The sequence below is a fragment of the Hippocampus bargibanti genome, linkage group LG04, assembly GCF_051943395.1.
Source record: "Hippocampus bargibanti isolate YZ-2025 linkage group LG04, ASM5194339v1, whole genome shotgun sequence".
NCBI classification, from domain to species: Eukaryota; Metazoa; Chordata; class Actinopteri; order Syngnathiformes; family Syngnathidae; genus Hippocampus; species Hippocampus bargibanti.
In genome coordinates this window covers 33,037,189-33,060,772 of record NC_142737.1, presented here as the reverse complement: position 1 = coordinate 33,060,772, position 23,584 = coordinate 33,037,189, and the positions used below count along the sequence as shown (strand labels likewise).

The following is a 23,584-nucleotide window of genomic DNA, read 5'->3' as shown; positions in this document are numbered from 1 at the left end:
ACGAGGCTTGCGCTAACGTGGACGTAGCATTGGCAGGCACAGGGTGGAAATGAGACGGGTCCGATGTACCTGCGGGATCCGATAGTTGGCCGGTTCATTCTGTCGCGTTTTGCGAGGTGGTGATGGCGGGTGCGGATCCCAAGAAGCAGGCAGGAGGGAGCAGGAGGTTGTTTGACCCGGATGGTCGTGCCGGGTGTTCTTTTAAATGTCAATGATTAAACGACCAACACCTGCGAGGCTGCAGGCAGGGCTGACGTCGCTACCCGCTGGTCGCCAATCTGATCGGGACGACCAGCACCTGTGAGATGTAGGCGGGGGCGACAGCGCCCCCCGTTGGTCGCCAACCAGATCATGACAATAACATTCACAGCCAAATATTTGCATGTTAGAAAGGTTGGGTGCCTTTCCCGTAAAAGCCAGCTAAGGTGTCTGCTGTAGCCGCTTACTGTAGCATCTGTTGCGAATTTGAGTGGCCTTTTCTACAGCATATGTCCATAGTTGCTTGGAAAGGTTACTTTCCAACAGCATGCATCGAGACATCTCAAATAGTGTTCGCCAACCTCTCTCGGCAGTACCGTTCTGGTGGGGCGAGTAGGGTGCACTCGTCTCATGCTTTATCCCAGGGGTCGGGAACCGATGGCTCCCGAGCCATATATGGCTCTTTTGATGATTGCATATGGCTCGCCGATAAATCTAAATACACATTCTCGCTTTTTTCTGTTCATTTTCTGTTGGGGCTGCAGTTGGCGGAAAGCCCAATTTTTATTGGATGATACTGGTCGTCAGTCGAAACAGGTAAACGGCCCTTTAAATGAGCCCCACGTGTGCACTTCAGCTTGAATGCATCGAGGATTAGTCTTCGTGGAGAGAAAAGGTTCTGATTCTAATTTCAGAATCAGAATCAGAATCATCTTTATTGCCAAGTATGTAGAACACACAAGGAATTTGTTTCCGGTAGAACACGCTGCACTAGTATCGTCGTCAAAAAAACTGCTAAGTGGCACTATACAGTTCCATTTTGGCTACTGTTGAAAGAGTTCAAAGAGTTAATGGCTTGATGAATTCAGTATGAGCGATTGGTAGGTGTTGCTTTCACATAGTTCAGTTGGGGGAGAACATTTAGACTGAAACTTACTTACTTGTTACATCCTGCTTTCACAACGATTCAACTAATAAACTTTATTATTTCTTGTAGTCTAAATTAAACATGCAATAACATAATATGTACTGATCTAAACGTAACGTCTCTCTACGGAGAAAGCTCATTTCGGCCGCTTGTTTCCGGGATCTCGTTCTTTCGGACACAATCCATAGCTCGTGACCATAGATGAGGGTTGGGATGTAGATCGACCGGTAGATTGAGAGCTTTGCTTTTTGGCTCATCTCCTTCACCACGACAGATCGGTACAAAGTCTGCATCAGAGCAGACGCCGCACCGATCCGCCTGTCGACCTCTCGTTCCCTCACACCCTCATTCGTGAACAAGACTCCCAGATACTTAAACTCCTCCACTTGAGGCAAAATCTCCTCCCGACCGGGAGAGGGCACTCCACCCTATTCCGACTGAGAACCATTGTCTCAGATTTGGAGGTGCTGATTATCATCCCAACCGATTCAGATTCGGCTGCGAAATGCTCCAGGGAGAGTTGGAGAACTTTGCTTGAAGGCCCCAACAGTACCACATCATCTGCAAAAAGCAGAGATGCTATACTGAGGCCACCAAAATGGAAACCTTCAACGCTTCGGCTGCGCCTAGAAATTCTGTCCATAAAGGTTATGAACAGAATCGGTCACAAAGGGCAGCCTTGGCGGAACCCAACCCTCATTGGAAACGATTCCGACTTACTGCCGGCAATGCGAACCAGACTCTGACATCGGTCATATAGGGACCGAACGGCCCGTATCAGCCACTCCTGTACCCCATACTCCCGAAGTACCCTCCACAGAACTCTACGAGGGACACGGTCAAACGCTTTCTCCTAGTCCACAAAGCACATGTAGAGTGGTTGGGCGAATTCCCATGCGCCCTCGAGGACCCTGCTAAGGGTGTAGAGCTGGTCCACTGTTCCGCGGCCGGGACGAAAACGACACTGTTCCTCCTCAATCTGAGGCTCGACTTTCCGACGGACCCGCCCACGAGGACCCCTGAATAGACCTTTCCAGGGAGGCTCAGGAGTGTGACCCCCCTGTAGTTGGAACACACCCTCCAGTCCACCTTTTTAAAAAGGGGACCACCACCCCGGTCTGCCAATCCAGCGGCACTCTCCCCGATGACCACGCAATGTTGCAGAGGCGTGTCAGCCAGGACAGCCCCACAACATCCAGAGCCTTTAGGAACTCTGGTCGGATCTCATCCACCCCCGGGGCCTTGCCACCGAGGACCTTTTTAACCACCTCGGTGACATCAGCCACAGAAATTGGAGAGCCCACCTTGGAGTCCCCAGACACTGCTTCCTCCAAGGAAGGCGTGTTGGTGGAGTTGGGGAGGTCTTCGAAGTATTCTGCCCACCTCTCCAGGAGTCATCACCTTATTGTGGTTTGTGTGTCCCAATAATCCTAGGAGCTAGGTTGTCTGGGGCTTTATGCCCCTGGTAGGGTCACCCATGGCAAACAGGTCTTGGGTGACAGACCAGACAAAGGACGACTCAGAAGACCCCACATGAAGAAAAACACAAATTAATCTGGTTTTCTCTTGCCCGGACGGGGGTCACCGGGGCCTCTCTCTGGAGCCAGGCCTGGAGATGGGGCTCGTTGGCGAGAGCCTGGTGGCCGGGCCTACACCCATGGGGCCCGGTCGGGCTCAGCCCGAAGAGGAAACGTGGGTCCCCCTTCTCAAGGGCTCACCACCCATGGGAGGGGCCAGAGGGGTTGGGTGCATTGTGAACTGGGCAGCAGCCAAAGGCGGGGACCCTGGCGTTCCAACCCTCGACTGCAGAAGCTAGCTCTTGGGACGTGGAATGTCACATCTCTTACAGCGAAGGAGCCCGAGCTGGTGCACGAGGTCGAAAAGTTCCGACTAGACATAGTTGGGCTTGCCTCCACACACAGCCTGGGTTCCTGTACCAGCCTCTCGAGAGGGGTTGGACTCTCTTCCACTATGGAGTTGGCCACGGTGAGAGGCGTAGAGCAGGTGTCGGCATACTTATTGCTCCCCGGCTCGCCGCCTGTACGTTGGGATTCACCTCGGTAGATGAAAGGGTTGCTTCCCTCCGCCTTCGGGTGGGGGGACGGGTTCTGACTGTTGTCTGTGCATATGCACCAAACAGCAGTTCAGTGTACCAATCCTTTTAGGATACCTTAGGGCGTGTGCTGGAGAGCACTCCCCCTGGGGACTCCCTTGTTCCGCTGGGCGATTTCAATGCTCATGTGGGCAATGACAGTGAGACCTGGAGGGGTGTGATTGGGAGGAATGGCCCCCCCGATCAGAACAGGAGTGGTGTCTTGTTATTGGACTTCTGTGCTCGACACGGATTATCTATAACAAACACTTTATTCAAACATAAGGGTATCCATATGTGCACGTGGCACCAGGACATCCTTGGTCGCAGTTCGATGATTGACTTTATAGTTGTATCATCGGATTTGCAGCCTCATGTTTTGGACACTTGAGTGAAGAGAGGGGCGGAGCTGTCAATTGATCACCACCTGGCGGTGAGTAGGCTGCGTTGGTGGGGGAAGATGCCAGTCCGACCTGCCAGTCCCAAACGTGTTGTGAGGGTTTGTTGGGAACGTCTGGCGGACCCCTGTCAGAAGGAGTTTCAACTCCCACCTCCGGCAGAACTTTGCACATGTGCCAGGGGAGGTGGGGGACATTGAGTCCAAATGGACTATCTCAAAACCCATCTATTTAAAATTGTGTTTTCTGTGTAGCTCTCCCTCTTGTTTCTATTTATAATTGTATTTTATTTATTGCATTCTATTTGTGATTATATTTTATTTGTTATAGTACCTATGCTTGTCTGTGACTGTAAAGTGTCCTTGAGAGTTTTGAAAGGTGCTTAAAATGTAATGTATTTCTATTATTAACCTAGAAATACGTTCCTGTCCCCTTTTACATCCATTGTAAAAGACTCAGTGCACTTCCAATATATTTAGCGGCCATATAGTCTTTGATAAAACGGCCTCCCACCAGCTGAGAATCACCTCAGTTCCACTTCATGCCATATGGCGGAAGCTCACACATGTTACCGCAAATGTGAGGTGGCCCTCTGGGATTCTCGCGAGTTGCAAAGCAACGTCGACAGTAGTGATGGGAATTCCGGCTCCTTTCAGAGAGCCGGTTCTTTTGGCTCGCCTGACTAAAGAGATCCGGCTCTTTTGGCTCCCAAAAGGCTCCTCAGTTTGTTTGTTTTTTGCTTAAATTAACTACCAAAAATTATCTAAATTATGTGAAAAACGAATTACTTGTGTAAAAAAAAATACACTATATCAAATATTTTTATATGGAGCAGTTCTCATGTCTGCCTTGAATGTTGCGATGTATCTCTCAGTCCATTTGTAGCAGGATGCTTCGGTGCTCCAGTTGTGTGAAGGATTCCATTTCTTTTCATGAAGAGCAGGAACTCATTCGACATTAAGGTTGCGGCATTGTCAGTGACAATCTGCTCCGGTATGCCTTGGGCTGCAAACAACCTTTTTAGTCATGTGATGGTGGCTGCTGAGGTTATCTGTGACATTTTGAAGACCTCGAGCCACTTGGAGTAAGTATTGACCACTATCATAAGCATGTGATTGACCTGCATGAATGGACCTGCAAAATCAATGTGGATCCTTCTCCACACTTCTTCTCTTCAAAAGAAGCTAACAACATTGTCGCTACAAAACATAAATATTCATTAAACCGTGACTGTAAAGTGTACGTGAGAGTTATGAAAGGGATTTAGTGGCTTGTAGCAAGCAACACAAATATTGCATTGTGCAACATGATGAAAAATGACTACGGCAGAGAAATCTACAGGCATGCACATTTACCATAAATGAAGCAAAGTTGCGTTTGTGGGCGATCCATCCTTAATTGAAAAGACGTTGTACTTTGTCACAATGTTTTTTTAATGTGATTATTCATCTTATTGTGTTTCAAGTTGTGAAAATGGGGCAGGCAACTTTTCAGTTATCTGCCCTGTTGTCCGATAACTTTTTGTCATGAGTTTCAGACAGTTTTTACTATAATTTCAGCAAATTCGGCGGGCCGGATTAAAAAGCCTAACGTATGTGGCCTGCGGGCCGTAGTTTGCCCATGTCTGCTCTACAGTCACGGTTTGATATAAATTTACGTTTTGTAGCATCACATATGCTAGCTTCTTTTGAATCTTTCTTCTGGGCTGAGGTTCTGTGCATCTATTTTGGAAAATGATATGAAAATGCACAACCTTATAACGCTTGCGAAAGTCCGGAGGAAAGAAGCAGACTTCTGATTGGCTGCCGTGCCGAGTATGCAAATTTCAACTGCAGGTAGCCTGTGTCTGTGTGCTTGGCGACGGTACACGTGTACTGTTTGCGCGTGAAGGCGAGGGCGTCCGTGGCGAGTTTGTAGAGCGAGCAGTGAGGACAATCCATCCATGATTTAGCGGAGTTTAACACAAGTACGGAGGTATTATTGAGCTTGAATATTTCGTTGTGGAATAATGTTGAAAGTGATTCAATTTTTCAATAAATGTTGATTTCTTAATTTTGCACCTTAGATTGAAATGTATTAAAAACAGACGCAATCTTGATAAATTACAGTGCATATGTTATTTTAATCTATTTCCATTTCCTCCTCCCAGTATCTGCGAAATAGTCTGTAAATGCCATATCTTGCATATTCCTTGAGACAAATTTATTAACTGATCAGGGATATTTTTCACATTTCAAAGACAGCTAATAAATTGGGTTGTAGTGTTCTTACTGTGCTATGAGGTTTGTACACATTACATTTAAAGGACAACCGGCACCATTTTTTCTTGTTTCCCGCTGACATCAGAAAAACGTTTTATAGCATCTAAAATACCCAAATCAGGCAGGCTGATATTTTTAGTCAAATGAAAAACACCAATAAAAATGACTTCAAAATGAATCCGGAAATGGCCAGTTTCAGAAGGTCCCACCCCCTTGTTCGTGACGTCACGCCAAGACGTCTTTCCTTGCTCGAGAATCAAAACAATGGCTTCAGATTTGGAGAAGATACTTTCTTGTTACTAATCCAGTTATGAATATGATTCAAATAGTTCTGAAGAGGAAAGCATAAATGTTTGCAATTGATTCAAGGAGTCCTCCTATATCAATTTGAGCCATCAATGACAGCAATGTAGCACCCAGAAAATGCAGAAGATGCCGCCCAAGCTCCGTTGGAAATGGGCTGATTTGTCTGCTGGGAAGTTGTGTCAACTAGTATCAAATAGTAGTCTTGGTGCAACACACAACAATTCACCATCACATTATGTGTTTTCCTTTTAATTTTGCCATCAACACGGATCAACACTAAGTTTTCAGACCAAACAAAGTACCGCAAAATGCATTGTGTGTCGCTTTCTCGGTCAAGGGTGGTCCAAACGTGACATCAAATGGGGATCGTCATCAACTCGAAAACAAGACTTCATGAATATTCAGCGCAAGTCTTAAAACGTAAACTATAGCTATATGCTGTGGAATCTTTGTAAAATACAAATTATGGACATAACTTGTCCGCAGGCGTCGGTTGTCCTTTATTTCTTTGGGTTTAGTATTTCCGGCCCAAACACTCCCAACAAATGCTCCTGGCCCGGCCCCTCTGTCAAATTTTAGAACCCAATGCGGCCTGTGAGTCAAAAAGTTTGCCCACCCCTGATGTAGAGCCTCGTTGAGTCTGTCATCGAAATCACACCTCGTACACCAGGTTGATGTAACTCAGCGGCAAATTCCGTCACCGTCGGGCTGCTCTTCTGTGCGCATTTACGGTACCGAAAGTGCTCTGAAATCACCAACGGCTTGGGCTCATAGTATTTTTTCAATGTGGATACAATTTCCGCAAAAGTCTTATCTCTGGGCTTTGCAGGTTGCACTAAATTACGTAGAAGCCCATATGCTGATGCGCCCATTAAGCTCAATAAAAGAGAACTTTCTTGCCGTCGTCGACATTTTGTGCCTCGAACAACAGTTCCTTGCGCTCCACGTAGGCAGACCCCGAATCAATCTCGGGTTTAAACTTGTCTGGTCGTTGTGAAAAGTAAGCCATCTTACCTCCCTATACTTTAGAAGAGTATTTCTTCTACCCTAAAATTGACTTTTCCTCGTCACCAGATGTGGCGTTTTTGTGACGAAGCAGACACGCGTTATCCTTGGTAATCTGTACTGACCGTGACTTGTTGCATCAGCCGACATGGGGATGAATGTGGAACATTTACACACATGCGCAGTAGATGACAAATGCAAGGTACGGCAAGTCTGTGCATGCAAACAACCTGTCTATGACTTTTGTGGTGAATACACCACACCGTTCTCTGCCATTAACTTTATATTGGATGATAGAAATAAAGCAACGTTGCTTCCTATTCGTCGGCCTGTCCTTGAACGTGTCCTTTGACGCCCCTGGTGTCTTTTTAAATTCGTTTTTGCTTGTTCACTGTGGATTTCTGTGCTTCACGGGCTCACCAAACAAGGCCAAGTGGGCCCACAGCAGCCACATCAAAGGCATTTAACAAGTTTGGCACCTTCTGATTGCCTTATTTTAATATTCAACCTTGTGTTAATCTTTTATCAAATGATACTTTGTTTTGCCATTTTTTATGTGCATTTAACATTGAAGTCCAATTTCAATTACATTTTATTGAAATTGTTATTTAATTAAACTATTCTTTTACAATTAACAAAAAAATCATATTGCAGTCAAATTAAGATGCGTTATAACTATATGGCCAGTTGTCACGTTCTGTTTGGCGGCCAACGGGTGGCGCTGTCGGCCCTCCCTGCACAGGTGTTGGTAGTTTCAATCAGTGGCAGTTAAAAGGACTCCTGGCATGACCATTTGGTGTCGACTCATTGTGCTTGCTTCACTTTGACAGGTTTGTTTCATCTTGGCAGATTTGTACTCATGGTTTGTACTTTTCTGTTCAAATGACTTTGATGTTTAAGATTTTGTTCCTGCTGACTTGATTTTAATACATGTTCAAATACACCTTGCTGCTCCTTCCTGCCTTTTTGGGATCCACAAACATCACCACCTTGCAAACCGTGACACACTCTGAAAAGAAAAAAATCAGGCTTCAATATCTTGAACTTTATTCATTTGAATTGTAACCTAATTTTTTTTCATCACAGACCAGCAAGGCCAACACCTAAAACAATATCTCGGTCAACTTTGAACAGACAATGACATCAACATATCAAATCATATTGATCCATTTTAGTTTTGTTTACTGTTCAGTGACTCTGATGCTGCACGTGTGTCCTAGCCAGATACTTGGCATCACTTTTGACATGCAAGTGCGTCCATCTCTGGAGTCAGGCTCTGCGCACAGGAAATCCTCAGGACTGAATCAGCCCAGTCCCATCCGGTCAGGTATGTGCTCCTGAACACCAAGAGCATTTGCGCAGCTTGGGCACTGAGTTTGGGAAGCGTGTCAGGGAGGTCAGGTGGAAATTGCGCAGCACCGACAGTCATATTTTGACTTGAGCACACTGCAGCGCAATAAGCTCCATTTGGAGATTGATCGTGCACTATTCACATCAAACGGAAAGAGGTTGCTAAAAAGTTCAAATCTACATTTTGGGACTTGAAAGTCAGCAAATCGTCGGGCATAAATGCAGACACTTCGAGCCCCGAGTATCGCCAATGCCGTGGCATTTTCGGCAATTAAAACAGAGACTTCCGGCACTCGTCGAAAAATGCTGCCGCAATTGCGGGACGATTGGCACAGATGGAGGCTGTCACACATCAAGCCTGCTCCATTTGCCATCTGTATGTGTTAGGACACGAACAGATGTCGTCACAGCGTTTTGATGCTTGAATAAAAAAATGAGTTGAATTGGGCGTCAAACGCCACCCTTGCGTGGCGCTCTGCCGCTGACGTCGCACATACACAATAAATGGCTGCGCTGACGCCACCCAGCGCTTGACGCGTTCAATGTGTAGGCACCTTTAGTGGTACGTAAACTGTGATACGGCCCGGTGGGCCAGATGTAATACATATTAGAGATCATCTCGCCGACCAAATATAATTGTAGTGCAGGCCAAAAATAATTGTAGTGCAGGCCAAGGATTGCCCGCGGGCCTGAGTGACAGGCTTGCTATACATGGCTGTTCGTTTTTTTCAGGCGAAAAACGCCTTACTATACAGTATATAGTAGTTTTTTTTGCCCATTTACACATGGACATTTTTTTCGTGTTAATATTTTTTATTTAACAGATGATTAAACACATTTCACAACATGTAGGGTGCTGTACAGTCAACGATGGTACAGGGGAGAAAAAAAACTTGAAAATGAGTGAAAAAAAATTACATTCAATAACAACTAAAAGTTGGGAAAAAATGATTTCAATGTACCAATGGGGAAAAAAAGAATGTAAATAAATTAGAATCACCAGTATCGGTTCTCAAGTGTTTTTAGGAGTCCCCCCAGAAAAACTCTTTGGCCACAAGCAGAGAAAGAAAAGGTTTTCTCACCAGTGTGGATTCTTGCGTGGCTAATTACAGTAAATGGCTCCCCTGAGAGAATTGTTTGGCACAAACTGGGTAGGCAAAATGTTTCTCAGCAGTGCGGAGTATTGTGTGGCGAATTAAAATGCCGTTCTTCAAGAATCCTTTGCAACAAACAATGCAGGCAAAAGCTTTCTCACCGGTGTGGATTCTTACGTGCACTTAAGTGATGCTGCCTTAAAAATCTTTGACCACATTCTTAACAGGGAAAACGTTTCTCACCAGTGTGGATTCTCGTGTGGCGAATTAAATGGCCATTCTGAGTGAATCCTTTGCCACAAATTAACTGGCTCTTCCTTGAGAATGTTTGACCACAATCTGAACAGGAAAAAGGTTTCTCACAACTGTGGATTCTTGTGTGTTTATTTAAGCTTCCCTTCTGAGAGAATCCTTCGCCACAAACTGAACAGGAAAAAGGTTTCTCACCAGTGTGGATTCTTGCGTGGCGAATTAAATGGCTCTTCCTTGAGAATGTTTGACCACAAACTCAACAGGAAAAAAGTTTCTCACCAGTGTGGATTTTTGTGTGGTCTGTTAATTGTTGCTTGTGAGAGAATCTTTCCCCACACACTAAGCAGGGAAAGGGTTTCTCACCAGTGTGGGTTCTTGTGTGGCTCATTAAAGAGCCCTTGCGAGTGAATCCTTTGCCACAAACTGAACAGGAAAAAGGTTTCTCACCAGTGTGGATTCTTGTGTGGAGAATTAAATGACACTTCCGAGAGAATCTTTTGCCACAAACGGAACAAGAAAAAGGTTTCTCACCAGTGTGGGTTCTTATGTGGTTAATTAAATTGCCCTTCTGAGAGAATCCTTTGCCACAAACTGAACAGGAAAAATGTTTCTCACCAGTGTGGGTTCTTGTGTGGCGAATTAAATGGCTCTTCCTTGAGAATGTTTGACCACAATCTGAACAGGAAAAAGGTTTCTCACAACTGTGGATTCTTGCGTGTTTACTTAGGCTTCCCTTCTGAGAGAATCCTTTGCCACAAACTGAACAGGTATAAGGTTTCTCACCAGTGTGGATTCTTGTGTGTCTATTTAAAGAGACCCTGTGAGAGAATCCTTTGCCACAAACTGAACAGGAAAAAGGTTTCTCACCACTGTGGATTCTTGTGTGGCTCATTAAAGAGCCCTTCTCAGAGAATCCTTTGCCACAATCTGAACAGGAAAAAGGTTTCTCACTAGTGTGGATTCTTGTGTGGCTATTCAAAGAGACCCTGTGAAAGAATCCTTTGCCACAAACTGAACAGGAAAAATGTTTCTCACCAGTGTGGATTCTTGTGTGGAGAATTAAATGACGCTTCTGAGAGAATCTTTTGCCACAAACGGAACAAGAAAAAGGTTTCTCACCACTGTGGATTCTTGTGTGGCGAATTAAATTGGCATTCTTAGAGAATCCTTTGCCACAAACTGAACAGGAAAAAGGTTTGTCACCAGTGTGGATTCTTGTGTGGCGAATTAAATAGCATTTCCTTAAGAATTTTTGACCACAAACTGAACAGGAAAAAAGTTTCTCACCAGTGTGGATTCTTGTGTGGTCAGTTAATTGTCGCTTGTGAGAGAATCTTTCCCCACACACTAAGCAGGGAAAGGGTTTCTCACCAGTGTGGGTTCTTGTGTGGCTCATTAAAGAGCCCTTGCGAGTGAATCCTTTGCCACAAACTGAACAGGAAAAAGGTTTCTCACCAGTGTGTATTCTTGTGTGGCGAATTGAATGACGCTTCTGAGAGAATCTTTTGCCACAAACGGAACAAGAAAAAGGTTTCTCACCAGTGTGGGTTCTTGTGTGGCAAATTAAATGGCTCTTCCTTGAGAATGTTTGACCACAATCTGAACAAGAAAAAGGTTTCTCACAACTGTGGATTCTTGTGTGGTCAGTTAATTGTTGCTCGTGAGAGAATCTTTCCCCACACACGAAGCAGGGAGAGGGTTTCTCACCAGTGTGGATTCTTGTGTGGCTATTTAAAGAGACCCTGTGAGAGAATTCTTTGCCACAAACTGAACAGGAAAAAGGTTTCACACCACTGTGGATTCTTGAGTGGCAAATTAAATGGCCCTTCCGAGAGAATCCTTTGCCACAAACCGAACAGGAAAAAGGTTTCTCACCACTGTGGATTCTTGTGTGGCTAATTAAATAGCACTTCTGAGAGAATCCTTTGCCACAAACCGAGCAGGAAAAAGGTTTCTCACCACTGTGGATTCTCGTGTGGCCAATTAAATGGCCCTTCTGAGAGAATCTTTGCCCACAATCTGAACAGGAAAAAGGTTTCTCACCAGTGTGGATTCTTGTGTGGCGAATTAAATGGCTCTTCCTTGAGAATGCTTGACCACAAACTGAGCAGGCAAAATGCTTCTCACCAGTATGGGTCCTCGCACGCTTTTTCAAACGACTCTGATCAGTCAACGTTTTGCCACACAGAGAAAATTTGCAGTGTTTGTTGTCAGTGGGACACGTCAGATCACCGTGGCACTCTTCAACTTGACCATCATCATTTTTGGTGAAAGGGTGCTCTGGCTCCTCCTCTCTTTTAATGTTGCGGGCTTCCTCTTCTTCCTCTTCAAAGTGAGAGGGCTCTGCATTCACCCGCGCAGCACAAGCATCTTCGTTGATGCCTGCATGACACAAAAAGACAGACACACATGCAAATCACTTTGCTGCTGTGAAATGAAAATTTCTCACACTTACAGTGGGTGAGGGTCCAGAAATTTTACAAGCAAGGCATTCAAACGATAGGGTTTCCTGGAGTGAAACTTGAAGGATTTTCCAGTTCTTGCGGTAAATTATCGCCAGACCACCTCCATGGCCTGAGAGGCGGGGCTTAGAAATGTAAACAAAGCCTGGCGGAGTCGCGCCATTGAGCTCGGAGAAGTCTCCCGTCATTTGCCAAGTCTCATTTATACAAAAAAAGTAAAGCTTACGGTCAATTAGAACGTCTTGGATAAGACACCCCTTTCCCATAAGCGAGCGGACGTTGAGGAGGCCGAAGTTGACGCTGGTGGCGTCCCCACTACGAGGCGCATTAGCCGACCTAGCCAGGCCGGCTAACATACGGTGATCGACCGAGCGGCTGCTCCTTCTGCGCGGCTGGCGGACGGATGACCTTGGAGCCATCGAGGTGAAAGCCTCGACGTGATCCGCGGTGGATATACCTCAGGGAAGGGCGACGAGCGATTTCCGGGAACCGGAGAATCGCCGGTGGCACGCTCGTCCATCGGGAGCGGAACTTCAGCAGCTCCGCCGCCGAGTACTGTAGCCATCCAACAGGTCGATGGAGAAGCGACATGATATTCGCCAGCAACACCGAGAGAGAGGCAGCGGCCAGGTTAGCCCTCGACAGCGGGAACAGGTGGGTGGAGATGATAACGCGGCTTCGTCTGTGATCCGGATAAGCGACCGGGATCAAGAGATGGATCGATAGCCAACGTTCGTAGGTGATTGTCTGGTATTTCCAGAGGCTCGTGAACCATAAAAAAGCTAAAAAGAGGTTAAAAAGGCTAAAAGAAGGTAAAAACATTTCGCGGGAGAGCAGCGGCAGCCAAAGCGCGCCAGCGTCCGCTCGTCCCGGAAGCGGAAGAGATAAGAGCAGCTCTGAGCTCTTCAACGAGCTCAGTACCGCTCAGCAGCGAGACAGTGAGTCTCCACAGCAATTTTTATATAGACTGATGGGTTTGAAGCAGAGAATTATGTTTGAGTCACAACAACCAGGTGCAGATTTTGGTTCCGATCAAAAACTTGTCCAAGGTACATTTCTGCACACACTCTATCAAGGGCTAAATGAGAAGAATTATCATGTCAGATGTGATCTCAAACCATTCCTTACCGATTTACACGTTCGTGATGATGTCCTGTTAGAACAACTTACCAAGTCCACAAGTGAAGAGGCTGAGAGGGTGAAACGCCTCAGTACTGTGACTAAAAATCGATCTGTGAATGTCCATGCTGCTCAAACTAATCAAACTGACCAGATTAACCAGACCAAAGTTGACTCTGAATTACAGGCTAACCGTGCTGCCATTCTCGAGCTGACTGCACAAGTGACCGCACTGACCAAACACTTTGCCCAAGTTGTTAAACCTACAGAATCGGCGCCTCAGGTAGATCCATGTCCGTCCCTGACTCGATCCTCGACGCGACCCAGACACCAACGAATGAGACTAGGGGCAGGTGTCAGGCCTGTGTGCGAAAGAACATTAAGAGCTGCACTCACTGTTTCATTTGTGGTCAGGAAGGACATAGAGCTGTGGGCTGTCTGCGAAGAAAGGCACCGGGAAACGGGGGAAGCTTACTGGAGTGAGGCTTCCAGTGATCAATGCCAATGACAAGCCTCCAGTACAAATCAACTCGGTTGAACCAGTAACATCCAAAAGTCTGACAACGCAGTGTCAGTCAACATCAAAAAAACGTGTAGCACAACTAATTGGCAAGCGATGTATGGTCTCATGTGCACTCAATGGGGTCCCACTCCAAATGCTGCTTGACTCAGGGTCTCAAGTGACCGTGGTGAGTAGGGCGTGGGTAGAGGAAGCACTGCCCAACGTAACCATTCAGCCACTTTCATCCCTATTCCCGGAACAACCGTTTGAGGTATCTGCAGCGAATGGCACAGTGGTTCCCTTTGATGGATGGGCTAATGTTGGGTTGCAGATACGCAGTGGAAGCCATGGACATGCTGACATACAAGTGCCCATACTAATCAGTACAAGTTGTGTTAACTGTCCTCTCGTAGGAAGCAATGTGATTGCAGAAATGATCAAAGAGAACAATGAACAGGTCGACATTGGAGCCATACTGAAAGAAGCCATGAGTGTCAGCGAACGCACACTAGAGACCTTGATTGCTGTTCTTCAGAAATTGGGCCCTGATGAGACATTCCTCCAGTACCCTGTGTGTGTTGGGAAGAAGGGACTCATTATTCCTGCGGGCAACATATGGGAGGTGAACTGCAGAGTCAGAGCATGGCCCAAGGGGGAACAATGCTATTTGAGCCCAGTATAGGGAACAACTGGCCTGAGGGGCTAGAGCCGTTCTCTTCGTTAGTACATGTACCCAGTGGGCCGACAAAAATTGTAAAAATTCCCATTCAGAAGGTTAGTAAACATGACATTCATCTTTCACAGAGAACTATCCTGGGCTCAATTGAGGAAGTTACTGGGGTCATGCCCTTTAAGGAGTGCTCCGACAATCCAAAGCCGCTAAACAGTCCCACCGTTCAAATCTGCTCGGCTCTGACCACAAGTGACATCTTCCGGTTGACCTGTCACATCTCAAAGAGGAAGCACAGGGGATTGCCAGAGACATGTTGTATGAAGAGTCAGATGTCTTTGCAAGAGGTGATGCTGATATAGGTTGCATTCCAAACCTCCAACTCACTGACAACACGCCGGTGCAAAAGCGTTACAATGCCATTCCAAAACCCCCTTACCAAGAGGTCAAAGACTATGTGCAAAACCTACTTCACCATGGTTGGATAAGAAAATCCACTTCAGCATACTCATCTCCTGTCGTCTGTGTTAGAAAAAAAGATAAAAGCGTGTGCCTGTGCATTGACTTTAGGGAGCTAAATCGCAAAACTGTCTCCGATCGTCACCCACTCCCACGCATTCAAGATCTGCGAGATAACCTGGGGGGCTACTCTTGGTTCTCAATACTCGACCAAGGCAGCGCTTACCACCAGGGCTTTGTTGATGACAGATCCAGGCATCTAACGGCGTTCGGCACCCCTTGGGGGCTGTACGAGGGGGTCCGCCTCCCATTTGGTCTAACTAATGCGCCAGCAGCCTTTCAAAGATGTATGGAGGACGTTCTTGATGGCCTGAGGGACGAATGCTACTCTCCTTATCTGGATGACGTGCTCTGCTTTTCAAAATCATTTCATGAACACGTAGAGGACCTGAGGAAAGTGCTTCACCGCCTGCGGGAGCATGGCATAAAGCTACGTCCGAATAAATGTGAACTGTTCAGACGACAAGTGAGGTACTTGGGTCGTCTCGTGTCAAGTGAGGGTGTCCGCATAGACCCTAAAGACCTGGAAGCCGTTTTGCAGTTAAAAGAGAGAGAACCACGCAATGTGGGAGAAGTCAGAGCTCTATTGGGGTTCTTGGGCTACTATAGATCATTCGTACAGGACTTTGCCAGGATTGCACGGCCACTGTTTAAACTGGTAGAGGGGGCCACTCAGCCTGACCAGAGGCCAGTTCACAACACCGCTGCACGCCAAAGGAAAGTCACCAAGTTAGGCCAGCTTTCCTCTGGTACCCCTGTACAGTGGGGCCCCGAACACAGTGCTGTGGTCTCCCGCCTGGTAGATATATTGACCGGTCCACTTATTTTAGCCTACACAGACTTTAATCTGCCCTTTGTGTTAAATACTGACACATCCAATGAAGGTCTGGGGGCTGTGCTTTATCAGCAGCAGGGAGATAAACTTCGCGTTGTTGCTTATGGATCCAGAACACTCTCACCTTCAGAGAAAAATTATCATCTCCATTCTGGAAAGCTTGAATTTCTGGCATTGAAATTTGCGACAAATTTCGAGATTATCTCTACCATGCACCTACATTCACCGTGTACACGGACAATAACCCCCTCACGTACGTCCTAAGCACGGCCAAACTCAATGCTGCCGGACATCGCTGGGTGGGTGAATTGGCGGATTTCCACTTCACAATAAAGTACAGGCCAGGCAAGGCGAATGCTGACGCCGACACATTGTCGCGATATCCAGTTAAGCTGGAGGGACACACAGAGGAGTACACTGAAACTTTGCCCCCAGACGTGGTTTCCACCATATGGCAGGGGGACAAGGCTGTGGCTGAGGAGGATGTGCCATGAATGGCTGTGTTGCAACTCACCTCTGATGGTGAGGATTTTCTTCCGGTAACAGTCCCCGTTATCACTCCAGATGATATCAGAGCTGCTCAGGAAGAGGATGCATCAATCTCTGAGGTAATGACACTGAAGAGGAGGGGATGGAACCCCAATGACAAAGATAAAAGACAAATGGGACCAGAGGCAAGGAGACTAGTACACGAATGGAATAGACTTAAACTGGACAAGGGAATTTTATACAGACAGGCGGGTAAATGGAAACAGCTCATTCTCCCTAGTAAGCTGAAGTCGACTGTGCTCAAACACCTGCATGATGACATGGGTCATATCGGAGCTGACAAGGTGATCAACCTTGCAAGCCAGAGGTTCTATTGGCCATTCATGCAGCGCGAAATAGAAAACTACGTAATTCGCCAGTGTTCCTGCATTAAACAGAAACGACCCACCATTCCGGAAAAGGCACCCATGGGCAACATCACTACTAGTGCCCCATTTGAGCTCATTTCGATTGATTATCTCCATCTTGAGCCAAGTAAAGGAGGCTATGAGTATATTCTAGTCCTGGTAGACCACTTTACTCGTTTCGCACAAGCCTACCCGACTAAGAATAAGTCAGGCAAGATTGCTACTGAGAAAATCTTGAATTTATTCCACGGTTCTCTTATCCAGAGAGACTACATCATGATCAAGGTCGGGGGTTTGAAAACAGTCTATTGCAGCTATAACAGTTGTCTGGCATTGTGCATTCCCGAACCACCATCCGCAGAGCAACCCTGTAGAACGTCTGAATAGAACACTGTTACAGATGCTACGCGCTCTCCAAGAAGAAAGGAAAGCTGAGTGGAAAGACTATTTGCCTCATGTAGTTCATGCGTACAACTGTACAAGACATGAGTCCACTGGCTATTCACCGTTCTTCCTCCTCTATGGAAGGTCTCCCCGGTTGCCCATCGACTTAGTTTTTGGTCTGACAGCTGACGAAGAAGTAAAAAGCCGACAGGAATATGCACGTAAGTGGGTCTGTCGAATGCAAGATGCTTACAGAATTGCCTCCGAGAACAGGTAAAAGAGCTCTGAAAAAGGGAGAAATACTATGACCGTGGTGTTAAAGGCATTGCACTCCAGCCAGGGGATCGTGTACTTGTCAGGAACCTATCTGAGAGAGGTAGACCTGGCAAGCTCCGGGCTTACTGGGAGGAAAGAGTCCACAGGGTCATTGAAAGAGTGGGAGATGGACCAGTGTACAAGGTTCAGGCAGAAAACGAAGACAAAACTGTGTTTTGCACCGTAATCTCCTGCTGTCTGTCAATGATTTGCCAGTTGAACAGCCCCGTAGGGTGAAAAACAGAAAAAACAGCTAGACAGACAGGCTTATAGCAGGGAAGCAGTTGGGCAGGAGTCTGGATATTCAGATGAAGAGGAGGGATGTTCAGACAATCTCCGACGGTTACCTGTGTATACAAGGAAGACAGTCAGTCATCAGGCGTCTCAACCTGAACCGCACAATTTCAGAGCTGTGGCATCAGCATCCCACCCCCAGGCACAAACTACGGAACCAGAGGATAGGCAGAAGCTAGAGCAGGGGTTGGGAACCTATGGCTCTTTTGATGATTGCATATGGCTCGCCGATAAAACTAAATACATATTTTCGTTTTTCGCCGTTCATTTCCCGTTGGGGCTGCAGTTGGCGGAAAGCGCAATTTTGATTGGATGTCACTGACCTAGGTTGGCCGAAAGCGCCATTTTGATTGGTTGATAGTGGCTGTCATGTTGAAACAGGTAAACGCCCCTTTAAATGAGCCCAACTAGTGCACTTCAGCGTTAATGCACCGGAGCATTAGAGGAGAGAAAATGTTCTGATTCTAATTTGCAATGAAACAATACCATCGATGAAACAGTCGAATGTCAGTGACATTTTAACAAGCCCCATGTGAATATTAGCATCAACATACTTCTGCGAGAAGTAGATTGCAGATAGCAAGTGTGGAAGCTTATGAGCCGTGTGCAGGCTAGCTAGCAGTAACTTCGCCTCTGGACCGGAAAAATTGAATTTCATTCCGATCGTTTTCCTGGATTTTTACCAAACACGAGGAACGGAAAACCATCCATGTTAACGGTGAGTATTATCACAAAGTTATTTTAAATAATACATTCTGATATTTTGTTGAAAAGTGGCCGCGCGTGGCTCTCTTCGTCAAAAAGGTTCCCGACCCCTGCTCTACCGGGTTGTTTTTGCCAGCTCTCCGCCCTCTGTCAACAGTAAGGTATACTATTCTGGATCTTAACCGCGATGTTGGAGCTTACGAGGCGTTAGAGGTGACAGTTTGTGTCTAGCGTAATTACTCATGATCGGGAAATGCTGTAAATTGCTGTGTGTTTTATCAATAAATACATATTTATATATATATATATACAGTCGTTGTTTGTGGTCATTTCTCTGCTGCGATCTCTCTGAACCTGGCAAAAAACCCAAGGCAATTTTTCATAAAACAGCTAGCGACAACAGTTGGTCACGAACAGAGCGATACACCCGTGCGCCGCTCAGCTCCCCACCCTCGAGTATGCACTTACGCGTCGTATTGGCATTCGAACACCGATTGATGTTCAAACACCGACGCAAGAATATCTCGAATATTTTGTTCGAACACCGATTTGTTCAAACAGTGAGGCGTTCGAGAACCGAGGTACCACTGTATATATTTATTTATTTATTTATTTGGTTTGGATTAGCCTTTATCATACCATTTCCCGCTAAGATCAGAGCATTGTCATCAAATGGTGAGTATAATTTTTGCTTTTTTGAATGTTGCTGTGCCGATGACCATTTTGTGTTTGGGAGTCTTTTACTGAGCGAGTTGCTTGTTCTGTAGCCACAAAGGGACATAAGTCTTCTTGTGCCGGTCCCAAGCCCGGATAAGTACAGAGGGTTGTGTCATGAAGGGCATCCGACGTCAAAGCTTGGCAAACATGCAGATCAAACCTCTAAAGATGGAGGACACTGATTTGCTGTGGCGACCCCTTGAAGGGAAAAGCCCAAAGGAAAAGAAGAAGTCTGATCCTAAAACATGTCCAGAATCGAGCTGCTGAAAATGTTCTTTGCGCCTGCGACTTCACAGCGGCCATTTTTTGGAGTAGGTGTCGTTACCTTCACAATCGGTTGGTGGAAGTCGGTCGTCGACACTCTCCTCGGAGACGCCATCTTGCGGCAAATTGCTGACATCGGCCTCTTCCTCTTCCTTTTTAATGTGGAGGACTTGTGGATAGTCCAAAGCGGAGCTCTCCGATTTCACGTCTCCGATTAGCTGATTCACGTCTGAAAGAAAGAAGACAGAGAGAAAGAAAGGGGTGTTGCCTTGTGTAAGCTGGTTCGGTCAACTTCTGGATAGAGTTGAGGTCCTTTACTAGGACTTCCGTCTTGGTTGGAGGGAGAAGGCAATTGACATGTGTGCCTCTCGTAGGCTCTCACCTGACTGACTTGCAGCAGCTAATGCTCCTTTGGTCTATGGCCAGGCATCACTAGTCGAGCAAGCATATACGATTTGTTCATATAATTACTGTGTCCTTCTTGCGTACATCGCTCACACGACAGTTCCAAAATGTTTCGCTTATGATCTCAGCGGAGCGATGCGTTTTGCACGAGGGCCTCTTTGTTAGCGGCTAGCAAACTCGGCTAAGCTAAACGAGGCCCAGAAAGTCCAATGTACACCGAGTCGACTTTAGTCGGACACAAGCTTCAACGAAAGATGTTCTAACCGAGTAAGATAGTAGTGGGCGCTCTGAGTGGGCGTTTTGAGCACGTCGCCGACAAATTCGGGAGAATTCACTCTGTGAATTCTCTGTGTGTTTCTGAATTCTCTGTGTGTCGGGAGATTCACTGTTTAATGTAAATTTACGTTTTGTAGCGTCACATATGTTGTTCGCTTCTTTTGAATCTTTCTTCTGGGCTGAGGTTCTGTGCATCTATTTTGGAAAATGACATGCAATTGCAAGACTTTATAACGCTAGCGAAAGTCCGGAAGAAAGAAGCAGGCTTCTGATTGGCTGCCGTGCCGAGTATGCAAATTTCAACTGCAGGTAGTCTATGTTTGTGTGCTCGGCGACGGTACACGTGTATTGTTTGCGCGTGAAGGCGAGGGCGTCCGTGGAGAGTTTGTAGAGCTCGCGGTCAGGACAAACCATCTATGATTTGGCGGAATTTAACACAAGTAGGTATTATTGAGCTTGAATATTTCGTTGTGTAATAATATGTTTTGAATGTTGAAAGTGATTCCATTTTTCAATAAATGTTGATTTCTTTAACTTTACCCCTTCAATGAAAACTTATTAAAAACAGACGCAATCTTGATAAATCACAGTGCATATGTTATTTTAATCTATTTCCATTTCCTCCTCCAAGTATCTGCGAAATAGTATGTAAACGCCATATTCCTTGAGACAAATTTATTAACTGATCAGGGATATTTTTCACATTTGAAAGACAGTTAATAAATTGGGTTCTTACTGTGCGATGAGGTTTGTACACACTACATTTAAAGGACAACCGGAACCATTTTTTTTTTTGTTTCCCACTGACATCAGAAAAACGTTTTATAGCATCTAAAATACCCAAAACAGGCAGGCTGATATTTTTAGTCAAATAAAAAACACCAATAAAAATGACTTCAAAATGAATCCGGAAATGGCCAGTTTCAGAAGGTCCCACCCCCTTGTTCGTGACGTCACGCCAAGACGTCTTGCCTTGCTCGAGAATCAAAACAATGGCTTCAGATTCGGAGAAGATGTTTTCTTGTTACTCATCCAGTTATGAATATGATTCAAATAGTTCTGAAGAGGAAAGCATAAATGTTTGCAATTGATTCAAGGAGCCCTCCCATATCAATTCGAGCCGTCAATGTAGCACCCAGAAAATCAGAATCAGAATCATCTTTATTGCCAAGTATGTAGAACACACAAGGAATTTGTTTCCGGTAGAACACGCTGCACTAGTATCGTCCTCAAAAAAACTGCTAAGTGGCACTATACAGTTCCATTTTGGCTACTGTTGAAAGAGTTCAAAGAGTTAATGGCTTGGGGGAAGAAGCTGTTTAAATGTCTGCTGGATTTGGTGCGCATGGATCGGTAGCGCCTGCCTGAGGGGAGTAGCTGGAAAAGGTGGTGGGCAGGGTGTGGAGGGTCCAGTAGGATTTTCCGCGCCATAGTTTGGATTCTTGCAGTGTGCAAGTCCTCGAGAGTGGGTAGGGCGGTGCCAATGATTTTTTCCGCCGTCCTAACTGTCCGTTGAAGTCGGATTTTGTCCATTTTTGTGGCGGCCCCGAACCAAACGGTGATGGAAGAACACAGGATGGATTCGATGATAATGCAGAAGATTGCGCCCAAGCTCCGTTGGAAATGGGCTGATTTGTCAGCTGGGAATTTGTGTCAGCGAATATCAAATAGTTGTCTTGGTGCAACACACAACGATTCACCATGGCGTTATTTATGTGTTTTCCTTCTAATTTCGCCATCAACACGGATCAACACGAAGTTTTCAGACCAAACAAAGTACCCAAAATGCATTGTGTGTCGCTTTCTCGGTCATGGGTGGTCCAAACGTGACGTCACATGGGGATCGTCATCAACTCGAAAACAAGACTTCGTGAATATTCAGCGCAAGTCTTAAAACGTAAACTATAGCTATATGCTGTGGAATCTTTGTCAAATACGCTCGGTCAAAGTCATTTGAAGTGATTTTATAAATTATGGACATAACTTGCGTCGGTTGTCCTTTAATGCTTTAGGTTTAGCATTTCCGGCCCAAACACTCTCCCACACCTCTAAATGCTCCTGGCCCGGCCCCTCTGTCAAATTTTAGAACCCAATGCGGCCCGCGAGTCAAAAAGTTTGCCCACGGCTGATCTAGACGAACAGGAAGAGCCAACCTTGTCCGTGAAGACCAATTCTTGGCTGCATCCTCCAAATGGCGTCCAGCAGTTGACGTTGTCCCTTGTGCTCCTCTTTTTCTTCACAAAGGTCCATCTCGTCTTCTGGTGTCCTTCTTGCGCACATTGTTCACAAGACAGTTGTGAACAAAATGTTTCGCTTACGATCTCTGCGGAGCGATGCGTTGAGCACGAGACCCTCTTTGTTAGCTGCTAGCAAACTCGGCTAAGCTAAACAAAGCCTCGAAAGTCCAACGGAGACCGAGACGACTTTAGTCGGACACAAGCGTCAACGAAAGATGTTCTAACCGACTAAGATAGTGGTGGGCGCTCCGAGTGGGCGTTTTGAGCACGTCAACGGGTGTCGACCGCGTTTTGGACCGCAGTCTCAGCTTGCATCTCATCAGTAATTGTGAATATTCTGCATCCCGGAAACTGTCCACAGTAAACGCCGTTCATCACCTTCGAAATAAAAGCTTTCTACGCCATCAGCGGTTTGGATTTAAAATAATGTTTACAAATAATTCAGGCAACGACGCGTTCACCCAGAAAGAATGAAAACGGTCTCAGAATAGCACGAAGAAGAGACAGGAAAAAAGTCAAGATAAACGCTCAATCAAAACTGACAAGTTTACATTACTATTTGTAACTGGCGGGTATCTTGTCATTGGTTGCCACGACAACAAAAATATAATTTATTTAGACTTGTTGTTCTGTAAAAGTGTTTAATGTTTCTATGCGAAACTTTATGAGTGTGTGTTTTCTAAAAATCGTCTTCGATACTTTATTTTTAATGTTTGTCATTGTCACTTCCGTGTCAGGTGTTTTAGATAAAAACGACTACGGCGAGACAGACGGAACGAGACTAATGCGAGAGAGAGACACAAGCTGAGCAACTGCGAGATAGAGAACGACAGTCTCAAGTCTATGTCAACGTTTGTCTACTTTTAGTTAATAAGGTGCACACGGTACGTTATTAATTTCCTTATTGACTGAATGTTTTGTCGAACTTATTGTCGAACCTATTGTAATGTTGTTGTTTTAATGTCCTTTATTGTTTTCACGGTGTTCAAATGTTTCACAATAAACGTTGTGACATCAGTACGAAGCGTCATCCTTGACCGGGGTAGATACACTATTAAATAAAAACAACCCCCATCCTCCCCGCAACCAGACCAGGTCGA

The 23,584-nt window shown here is 45.8% G+C and overlaps 3 protein-coding genes across 4 annotated transcripts in view; all 3 read right to left on the bottom strand.

The window, feature by feature from the left end:
• Positions 1–22,826, bottom strand: part of LOC148899803 (uncharacterized) — an 81,163-nt gene extending 58,337 nt beyond the window's left edge. Inside the window, exons 1-2 of the mRNA XM_088995304.1 lie at positions 22,401–22,826; positions 19,628–19,795 (exon numbers count right to left, since the gene is read on the bottom strand). Coding sequence (XP_088851430.1) covers positions 19,628–19,795; positions 22,401–22,527 — 295 coding nt within the window. The 5' untranslated portion in view covers positions 22,528–22,826. The remainder of the gene's footprint in view (positions 1–19,627; positions 19,796–22,400) is intronic.
• LOC148899801 (uncharacterized) overlaps positions 1–23,584 on the bottom strand; it is a 205,621-nt gene that overhangs the window by 113,954 nt on the left and 68,083 nt on the right. The window lies entirely within an intron of this gene.
• On the bottom strand, positions 8,234–10,908 carry LOC148899804 (uncharacterized). The gene has a single exon (XM_088995330.1). The coding sequence runs from the start codon at positions 10,774–10,776 to the stop codon at positions 10,141–10,143; it is 636 nt and encodes a 211-aa protein (XP_088851456.1). The 5' UTR covers positions 10,777–10,908; the 3' UTR covers positions 8,234–10,140.

Excerpts from the sequence above, each read along its gene's own strand:
- LOC148899804 (XM_088995330.1), bottom strand. The coding sequence starts at position 10,776 with ATGAGCCACACAAGAATCCACAGTGGTGAGAAACCTTTTTCCTGTTCA.